This window comes from Microtus ochrogaster, chromosome 1 (assembly GCF_000317375.1).
Source record: "Microtus ochrogaster isolate Prairie Vole_2 chromosome 1, MicOch1.0, whole genome shotgun sequence".
Lineage (NCBI taxonomy): Eukaryota > Metazoa > Chordata > Mammalia > Rodentia > Cricetidae > Microtus > Microtus ochrogaster.
Genome location: NC_022009.1, coordinates 13,710,592 through 13,721,171, shown reverse-complemented (window position 1 = coordinate 13,721,171; position 10,580 = coordinate 13,710,592). Strand labels below are relative to the sequence as shown.

General features: G+C 43.6%; 1 protein-coding gene across 1 annotated transcript in view; it reads left to right on the top strand.

Moving 5' to 3' along the window:
* Sgpp1 (sphingosine-1-phosphate phosphatase 1) overlaps window positions 1-10,580 on the top strand; it is a 25,149-nt gene that overhangs the window by 9,807 nt on the left and 4,762 nt on the right. The window contains exon 2 of the mRNA XM_005343219.3: window positions 8,762-8,851. Coding sequence (XP_005343276.1) covers window positions 8,762-8,851 — 90 coding nt within the window. The remainder of the gene's footprint in view (window positions 1-8,761; window positions 8,852-10,580) is intronic.

Sequence of the window (10,580 nt, the reverse complement as noted above, 5' to 3'; positions counted from 1 at the left end):
GTATTTATTTAAAGAGGAAAAAATTTACAGATCACCGTCAGCCCTATGCGCAACCAGGAAGGGAGTCTAGTTGCCGGCGGAGCAGGAAGTGAAGAGAGAGAGGAGAGGGAAGTGGCCGCTTTTTTAAAGGGAGAGAGACCACGCCCCAATGAGCTGGTATCTCAGCGGCTATAGGCTGGAGGAGCGGAAGGACCTCCCACAACAATTTTCGATTCCTCTGTTGAGAGTTCTCTGATTAGGTCTGTACTCAATTTTTTTTATTGGATTATGTGATCTTTTGGTGTCCAATTTCTTAACCTCTTTGTATATTTTGGAGATCAGACTCTGTCTGATATGGGGTTAGTGAAGATCTTTTCTCATTCTGTAGGCTGTTGTTTTGTCTTTTTGACCATATCCTTTGTTTTACAGAAGCTTTTCAGTTTCAGGAGGTCCCATTTATTAATTGTTTCTCTCAGTGTCTGTGCTGCTGGGGTTATATTTAGGAAGTGGTTCCCTGTGCCAATGCGTTCAAGTGTACTTCCCACTTTCTCTTCTATAAAGTTCAATGTGGCTGGCTTTATGTTGAGGTCTTTGATCCATTTGGACTTGAGTTTTGTGCATGGTGACAGATATGGGTCTATTTTCATTCTTCTACATGAAGATATCCAGTTATGCCAGCACCACTTGTTATATATGCTTTCTTTTTTCCATTTGATATTTTTTGCATCTTTATCAAAGATCAGGTGTTCGAAAATGTATGTATTGATATCCAGGTCTTTTATTCGGTTCCATTGGTCCTCCTGTCTGTTCTTATGCCAATACCAGGCTGTTTTCAGTACTGTAGCTCTGTAGTAGAGTTTGAAGTCAGGGATTGTGATGCCTCCAGAAGTCCTCTTATTGTACAGTCTCAGTGTGCATTTTAAAGTCAACTCTTAGCCGGGCGGTGGTGGCGCACGCCTTTAATCCCAGCACTTGGGAGGCAGAGGCAGGAGGATCTCTGTGAGTTCGAGACCAGCCTGGTCTACAAGAGCTAGTTCCAGGACAGGCTCCAAAACCACAGAGAAACCCTGTCTCGAAAAACCAAATAAATAAATAAATAAATAAATAAATAAATAAATAAATAAATAAAGTCAACTCTTGAATTGCCACAGAAACCTTTGAACTTTTTTGAAGTTGCATTGGGCTTGTAAGTTAAGTTGAAGTGTATTAATGTGATAGCCGTACAATAGTGAATCTTCTGAGCTACAAATAAGGCAGATAGAATCATTATTTGTTTTCTTTAATAGTTCCCAAGGAAACTTCATAGTTTTCTTCATATAAACACTGAAGTTTATTTCTAGTTACTTCACATTTTTGTACTTTACTATCATGAATGAAACAAAGATGCAATGTATTATATTGTGCATTATTCTCACCTATGATACCCTTGTTGATTTTTCCATTAATTTAATGATTTGTACAGAGATTCTCATGTGTTCATTACAGAGAAAATCATATCAACTGAGAGTGTTTTCCTTTCATTACAATTATATATATTTATTCTCCTGTTGAAGAAAGAGCTTTACTCAAGATAATGCTTGATTCAACAAATAAAAACTTTTCAGTTTGTCATAATTTCTTTTCTTTTTTCCCTTTGGTTTTTAGAGACAGGGTTTCTCTGTAGCTTTGGAGTCTGTCCTAGAACTCGCTCTATAGATCAAGCTGGCCTCAAACTCACAGAGATCTGCTTGCTTCTGCCTCCTAAGTGCTGAAATTAAAGGCCTGCGTCACTACCGCCAGGCTTAATTTGTCATAATTTCTATGCAGTATGTATGAATATGAGAAAACAAATATGGTTGTTATACCAAGAGGAGTAGATTGGTATTTTGGGAAGAGTCTTCTGTCTCTAGCCCTGGGAAAGTTAGATCACTGGAGACAGGGAAAGCAGCTCTCAGAGAAAGCTGTTTCACCCGCTCGAGGGAGAAGTGATGGGAATCTGTATGGTCTGTCCTCCCAGCAAACAGTGGCCTGCTGCCTTTGTTCTGTTTCATTGTGGCTTTGAGTGGTATTGAAAATTGAGTCCAGGGCCCCAAGTGCTAAGAGTGAACTTTCTGCTGTACCCAAATCTGCTGTCTGTTTTTTTTTAATAGCCTGTGAAATATGAATGGATTTTTATGTGTTTAAAGAATTAAGGGACCAAAAGAATATTTTATGCCATGAAAATTGTATGAATCTCAAAATTTTCTTGTCTGTAGCTAAAACTTGTAGGAACTGGTCACATCCATTGTTGTTGTGGGAGTTTTTTATTGTTGTTGTTGTTCCTACTTGTGGTTGCTTCTTGATATAAAAATTCAATAGTTGTAACAAAATGGACTGTGTGGTCTATGAAGTATAAATGATAGACTTTGACCACTGGGCTATCTTGAATCTAGTAAATTTGCTTCTGAGATAAGGTCTCACTGTGTAGCAATAACTGGCTTTGAATCTGATAGATTTTAAAAAGGTAGAATTGACAAGATTTGACGAATTGCCCAGATTTCCTATCTGAGAAGTATAATTTGTGAATAGGCAAAATAAATAAATAGGCCCACAACAACAAACAACAAAAGTGTCTTGTTTGTATTGAAAACATGGGCTCACCAAGGAGCTGGTACCTTTGATATCTTTAAAACCGTTAGTTACCTGCAGTGACCAAGAGGCAGTTCTCTCCATCAGAGATGTGGACAGATTTGGTGCTAGCACATAACTGCCAAGTAGAATCATGAGACCTGAATATTGTCCTGAAAGAGGACACACAATGAGAATGCAGAGTCCCACAAAATACTTCTTAAGATAACCAGTATTTAAGGACTCCATAAAGTATGTGTCAAATCTGGGTGCAAGGGCTGGAAAAAATGGCCCCCTAGTCAAGAGCTCATGCTTACTGCTCTTGCAGAGGACCCAACATTTCCCAGATCCTCCAATGGGTACTTCACAACCACCTGTAACTCCAGCTCCAGGGGATCTAATGCCCTCTTCTGGCTCAGGCAGACATGTAATTAAAAAAGAAATCTTAAAAAATAAACACCCTGTCAGACATGATGACATAAGCAATAATCTCAACACTGAGAAGACAGGCAAGTAGATCTCTGGAACTCCTTGGCCAGCCTGTAGCACCTTGGTGCTTGACAGGCCACTGAGAGCCGCATCTCAAGAAAACGTAGATGGTTCTTCTGAAAAACAACATCCAAGGTTGTCTTCTGGGCCTCCACAGGCAGAGGCACATGCACACATACGTGCAGAGAGAGAGACACACACATCAACATTTAAAGACTAGATAAAGAAAGGAAGAATCTAAGTGGCCATCTGAGAGATAAGGAGATATCTTAGGGGTTGCAGAGGTGGCTCAGTGTCTAAGAGCACTTGCTGTCTAAACACAAAGACCACAGCTTGGATCCTAGCACTCACATCCTGATCATACCTGTTACCTCCAACTCCTGGTGGGAGCAGAGACAGGATTGGCAAGGCTTGCTGGCTTCCACCTTGGCTGAGAAAAATGAGAGACCCTGCCTCAAAGAATAGGCAGAGAGCCATGAGGATAATGACCGTCTTCTGCTCCCTGTAATGCACTTGCCCCAACACAGACAAATTCTTCTCTCACATATAAAATAAGTAAACTCTCTTTTAAAAAACATCTTAGGAATATCTAAGGTGAGTTAGGCATGGTGGAACACTTCTTTAATCCTAGCACTTGGAAGGTAGAAGCAAGCTGATCTCTGACTTTGAGGCCAGCCAAAGCTATATAGCTAGTTCCAGGCCAACCAGGGCTGGATAAGGGAGTCCCTTTCTCAAGAAAGAAAGGAAGAAAAGTATTGCGGTGTATGTAACTAGGTGTGTGCGTGCGTGCGTGCGTGTCTATGCAGGGTTCCCATGACAAATGCATCTGCACTAGGCTCAGCAAAAAAGAGGAAATTGATCTGTAGAATATCTGGTACATTTTGTGGAACCCAAGATCCAGGAAGTGCTGCTGGGCCACTTGAGGGGTTGGGGCCCGGCTGTGGAACAAGACTGCCTCAGAGCCCATCGACACCTTCCTTCCTGCTCTTCGCTCTTCTGTGCCTGGGCTTGCACACGGCTGCCTCGGCCAGCTCTCTGTTCTTTACAGCTTCTGTCAGATCAAAGACTGGCTTCCACCAGCTCCACCTAGTCAGGGCCAAGCGTCCACACCACACTCACATTGATGGTCAGAGGAGTGGTGTGAGTGTGCCCCTAGGGCCACAGTGTGGGTGTGCACGGCACAGTTGGATGAGACGGTACCGTTGCGAGAATATACCACAGACAAAGCCAGAATTGAAAGTAAGAGCATGTGTTCTGAAGGAGCCATGGCGCTGGCCCATTCAGCACAGCACTGAAACTCACAGGCTGGCAAGACTAAGAAAAGATGGCTGACTGCTGACATGCCTGTTTCCTTGGATGTGGAAATGGTTGGGACCATACTGTATAGCAAGTTCATTGTTCCATGTTTAATATCATTAAGACTATGTTGTATGTCGTGCTTACTGCTTTTGTCTAATATTATGTGTGATGTTCAGTTTCATGTGTCATTTTTGCTACGCCACTGTGTATGGATTTTTCACCAGTGATTTGAATGTTTCTGTAAAGATATTTTAGGTAAAATTAACATTTTTATTTGCAGTAACTTTTCACTAAAGCAGGTTACTTTTTATTATGATTGGTTATATTTTCTACAAGGCTCACTTTGTAGCCCAGTCTAACCTCAGGTTTACAGAAACCCACCTGCTTTCTGAGAGCTAGGATTAAAGGTGGGCATCACATGCCAAGCTTCAGATTACATTTTACATTCAGGCTGGCAAAAGACTGACTTTAAATTCTTATTTATTGTGTTTTTTTTTAATAGGGCTTCTCTGTGTAAACTGTCTAGTCTGGCCTGGCATTCACCTTGTAGACCAGACTGCAGGCTGGCCTTGACCTTTACAACTCACAGAGATTCCCCTGCCTCTGCTTCCCAAATGCTGGGGTCAAAGGTGTGTACCACCACTGCTTGGGTATTTATTGTTGTTGTTCTTGTTTTTTAAGACTGTGTTTCTTGCTGGGCAGTGGTGGCACACACCTTTAATCCCAGCACTTGGAAGGAGGCAGGTGGATCTCTATGAGGTTGAGGCCAGCCTGATCTACAAGAGCTAGTTCCAGGATAGGACAGGCTCCAAAGCTACACAGAGAAACCCTGGCTCGAAAAACCAAAAAAAAAAAAAAAAAAAAAAAAGACTGTTTCCTCTGTGTAGCCCTGGCTATCCTGGATAGATCTCTATAGATCAGGCTGGCTTCAAACACAAAGATCTGCCTGCCTCTGCCTCTTGAGTGCTAGGATTAAAGGTATGCACCACCACTGCCTGACTTATTTATTATTATTATTATTATTTTATTGTGATGCTTTTTTGAGGCAGGGTCTTTCTACATACTTTGACGGTCTTGATATTCACTATGTAGAACAAACTGGCCTTGAACTCACAGAGATCCAATGGCCTTTGTCTCCTAAGTGCCAATACACCTAGCCAAAAATTTTTAGCATATATTTGTTTGATTGTTGTGTGCATTTGTGTGTGTTTGTCTGTTCATGTGTGTCTGTGGGAATCAGAACAACTTGGTGTGGGGGTCAGTTCTCTCTACCTGTGCATTCCAGGCCTTGAACTCAGGAAGTCAGCCTTGAACTCAGGAAGTCAGCCTTGAACTCAGGAAGTCAGCCTTGAACTAAGGAAGTCAGCCTTGAACTCAGGAAGTCAGCCTTGAACTCAGGAAGTCAGCCTTGAACTTAGGAAGTCAGCCTTGAACTCAGGAAGTCAGCCTTGCCCTATAAGAGAGAATTTTGCTACCAGATTCCTTCAGGTTTGAGCTACCTCTCAGTTCCTCAGACCCCCAGCCCATGGGTTTGGAGTGTGTGAGCCTCTGCAGTGGCTTGAACTAGCTCCTTGGTGTACATTTCTTTGTCGACATAATGTGCAGACATGCTCTGTAGGCTAGTTATTTCTCTGGAGAACCGTGGCCGAAGCATGTCATAAAACTTTAATTTTATTTCATTTAATTCCTACACAGTACTGTAGAATGAACCAGGCCTCACATGTTCTAGGCAAGTGCTCTGCCACTGAGGTACCTATGGCCTTTTGTTGTTGTTGGCTTTCCTTTTTAGTTTAAGATTTTTTTCTTGCTGACTTACTAAGTAGACCAAACTTGTTTTGACTGTACAAACCTCTTGCACTGACTTCCCAAGGGAAATTTTTTTTATATTCCTGAAAGATGGTTTTTATACTGGAGGTTTATTACTGTGCTAAATATTAGTTATCTCCATTTAGATAGGAGGAGCCTGAGATGGAAGGGTATTATGTGGCTACCCCAAGGTCCCACAGCTGAAGATACAGACACAGTCAGCCTAGCTTGAAGGCCTGTAAAAAGCCCTTGTCTATCAGTCAGGTAGACAGACCCGTCTTCTCCAGGCCAGCTCTCTCACCTGGGCAGGTAAGGACGTGTAAGATGGTCGCTGCACCCAGGAAGAGACAAATTAAGCACTCCTCTGCCACATGGACTGAAGAACCCAGAAGCCTGTGTCAGGAAGAAAAAGAAAATGCAGCGTTTACTTGGGAGGAGAAGACAGTCCTGCCTGGGCCGTGCAGTACGCAGCTGGTGTGCCTTCCAAGCTAGGGTTCTCTGGGATCCTCTGTGGCTTTGCTGAGGCTCCTTTGTCTCTTCCAATGTGGTTTAAGCTGGTTTTCCATGTTCACATTTGAGACTTGCAATGGATGCATTTGGTAAATGGCAGGCAGTAGCCTGTGTCCGTGACCAGTGAGTGCTGGAGACGCTGTTCCACATACAGAGATAATGAGCCCTCTGTGTCCACCAACTCCGCAGCATTGGCTGGTGTAAATCATCTCGTGACAGTTTGGCGATGTGAATCCTTACCCACATTTCTGTCTGTAGCGTAGACTCCTAGAGTTGCTCAGTCGCTGCATATGAACGTGTATATTGTGTATGGTCTCATGTCCTGACATGCTTTCCACAGACTTCAGCTTTCGTTTCATTAGCAGGATACAAGAACAAGAGAAATGTGTCCTTAATGAGCCACCATTGCCCTGTTGTGTGATAGACTGTGTATTTACTAAAATTCAAAACTGATTTTTTTTCTTGCTGTCTGTTTTTGCCCCATACTGCAATTATTCTGGACAAATTAAATTGCACTTAAAAGGGTCGAGTGTAATTCATCGATAGAGAGCTCCCTGGCACTCAGCCATTGGTTCAATCCCTGGTGTCTCAAAAAAAAGAATTATTTTTAGAGACAGGTTTTGAAATGGCTTTAATTGCAAGCCATTTTATTGGCTCTTTTTGCTCCCTCCCACAGAAGGCCCCGCAGTATAGCAGACAGATCTGATCATGTGTGATAAGTAGTCAGGAAAGTGTGCCAGGCTGAATACAACCATTTTGTAGAATAACTGAAGGAAGTGTTATCAAGGCCGTGCAGTGAACAGGCTAGCGGGGCTGTGAGATGAGAAGTACCTAAGCCGTGCTAGCGGCTGACACCCCAATCCCAGCACTCGTTATCAGTCCCTACACAGTGAGTAAGTGAGACTGGCCTGGACTAACCTGGACTAAATGCAACCCTGTCTCAAGAAAACAAAACCAACGAGCCAGAAAGTGCATCTGGGAGAGCGAGGTGTGGCACATGCCCTGGCCTGGGCAAGGCCGTGGGTCCATCCCTAGCACCATAAGAAAAATCACTTAGGGTATCATAGAATTTGTTGGGCATCCATTTGTGTGCACTTGGAAGTGATATAAAGTGCTTCCTGATGTACTTTTGTCCTCCCCCCCCTCCCCGCCACCCTGTTTAAAGACAGGATCTCACTGTGTAGCCCAGGCTGACTTCAGACTTCAGCAATCCTCCTGCCTCAGCCTTTTGAGCACTCAACCTGTTTGCATTCTACTTCAACACCTACTGATTGTCTTCAGTTTTATTTTAGGAATTTGAGATCATCAGGCACACCCCATCCAAATATGTGCTGCCCAAGTTAACTGTGCCCCCCATCATCCTGTTTTCCTTCCCTCTAGCCTCGGGAGCACTGCCAGCTCTTCCCACAAATGCCACCAATTCCAAGAGCATCCTGCTTGTACTATAGCCCTGGCTGACCCACAACTCACTATATAGACCAGGTTGGCCTCAAATTCAAAGTGATCCTTTTATCTCTGCCTCCCTGCTGCTAAAATTACAGGCATGTTTCACCATGCTTGGTTCCCACCAAAATTTATCTCAATGGGATTGCCATTTGAAATTTAATGGAGAGTGCAGAAGTAGAAAATTAATTACAAAGTGTTCTTCCTCCGGTGGGAGGGAAAACATCACACTGCGGATTGCTAATGGCAGCCACTCCTGGGTGGGAGAGATGAGAGTGCCGGGTCTTTCTCCCCTGGGAAGTCAGAGTGCTTAGTAGACCGGATTCGGGCGGTGTTCAGAGCTCCTGCACCTTGGCTGTCGTGTCTCCCACTGTTCTCCTGGAGCATGGGCAGCTACCAGGTCTGGACAGTCAACCAGAACTGCTTTTTCACTTCCCACAAAAAGAGATGGAGCAACAGGAGCCGTCATTGACTAAGTCAGCCTTGCAAAAGCATTTTGTTAACGTCTGTTGTGTGCCAGGCCTAGTTAGGCACTGGGAAGATAGAGGGGAGTGGAAAGCCTACAGTTATTGATAGGGTGTTATAGCAAGGTGATGTTTTTATTTGTCTGTTATCTGTCTAACTTAGTTTCATTCTCTCTCTCCTTTAGTACCCTCTTCTGTACGGGCTGATTCTCATTCCCTGCTGGTGTTCTCTGGTTTGCCTCAGTAGAATCTACATGGGAATGCATTCCATCCTGGTAAGAAAAGAGGGTGTCGTCCTTAAATAGTTCTTTGTTTCTGGCACTGGTAGAAACTTTGCAAACTTAAGTCACGTGGTTATATGATCTGTTGTCCTGCAAAGGAACACAAAAGCAAAAGTAGCTTGGTAAGGCAATTTCTTTTTGTAGAAAGGGTGCCACAGAACTCAAACCATCTGCTGAGTTCACTTGGGTTTTATTCTGACACAGGTGATGACTGGTTTCCCCACTGGCTGGGCCCAATCTGTTTTTCTGGATGGGCTAGTCTTCAAACTGACTCAAAGAAAAAGAAGGAAACGGGTGACAGGGTCAGCCCCTTCAGGCCATCAAGTTCCAGGAATGGGGGGGGGGACTTTGTGTAAACAAGAATCTTACTGGGTGTGGGAGATTTTAAGATTTACAGGAAATTTTTACAAGGAGAGGGAGATTAGTGGAACATTGGCTCTTGATGACCAAGCTACTTCTGATAGATAGGCAGGGAAAAACGTTTCTCACAAAGCTGGAATGAGAAAATACAGTTTGTAAGTAGTCCTCATGTTGTAAGACTACCGCCATAATGACCTGTGGCGTGCTAATATTTTGACCCTGTGGTTCTCTTCACCCTCCAATGCTGAGAGTGCTTCAGAAGCTCCAGGAATGCCTCTCCTCTCTCTTGCCTGGTTCGCTGCACCCTGCAGCTGGTTCCCATAGCCTTCTTACCTTTCCCTTCTCAAAGTGCTCAGCTGCATCTTCTCACTGGGATTGCTTCTGCCTTCCTGTCACCCAGACCACAGTGGCCTGTCTGTTCTCCATGCTCAGCATCCCATAAGAGTTTAGGATTCATTGCATGTTAGCTTGTAAACGGAGGACCAAAAGAGATGGCAAAACTGAACTAATTTATGGAATCCTAAATTTTCTGATGGGTTATACTGAATTTTGTTGCTATTGTTGTTATTATTTTTATAATGTTTTGTTTTAGGGCTCTACTTGGTGTTGTGAGCCTTGGAGAGCTGGGCCTAAAAAATGAGGCAGACTACCTGGGGTGGGGTACGGTGGTGCATGCCTTTAATCCCAGCACTCGAAAGAAAAGCAGGTGGGACCTCTGAGTTCCAGGCCAGCCTGATCTACAAAGTGAATTCCAGGACAGCCAGGGCTGTTACACAGAGAAAGGCTATCTGAAGAAAACAAAAGTGAAAAAGAGACAAAGTAAAGTCTCATGCATCCCAACTTTATTCAGAGAGAGCATCAGAAGGTTAGGAAAAGTCATTTGAGTAACGCTTGGGTAAATTCAAGCTGTCTGTAATCACAGGGACAAGCATGGAGGCATATGAATACTAACAGCTGAAGTAGACTCCCTTCCATCTGCTACACCTGGGAGGTGCACGAACACACATTCCAAGGACAGTTTGGTGTTTTGGTCACAAGACTCTTGTTTTCTCACAAGCACTCAGAATTCTCACATTGTTGGACTCCGTCTGACAATGTTCTACCTGTAGAACATCTCACTAGCTTATTTCGTGGCTGTAGGGATGTTGGTATTCTCACCACTCTATCTGGTTTATAATCAGACCACACTTTTTTTGTTTGTTTCAGGTTTTTTGTTTTGTTTTGTTTTTTAAGACAGGGTTTCTTAGCCGGGAGTAGAGGCAGGTGGATCTCCGTGAGTTCTAGGCCAGCCTGGTCTACAAGAGCTAGTGCCAGGACGGGCTCCAAAGCTACAGAGAAACCCTGTCTCAAAAAAACCAAAAAA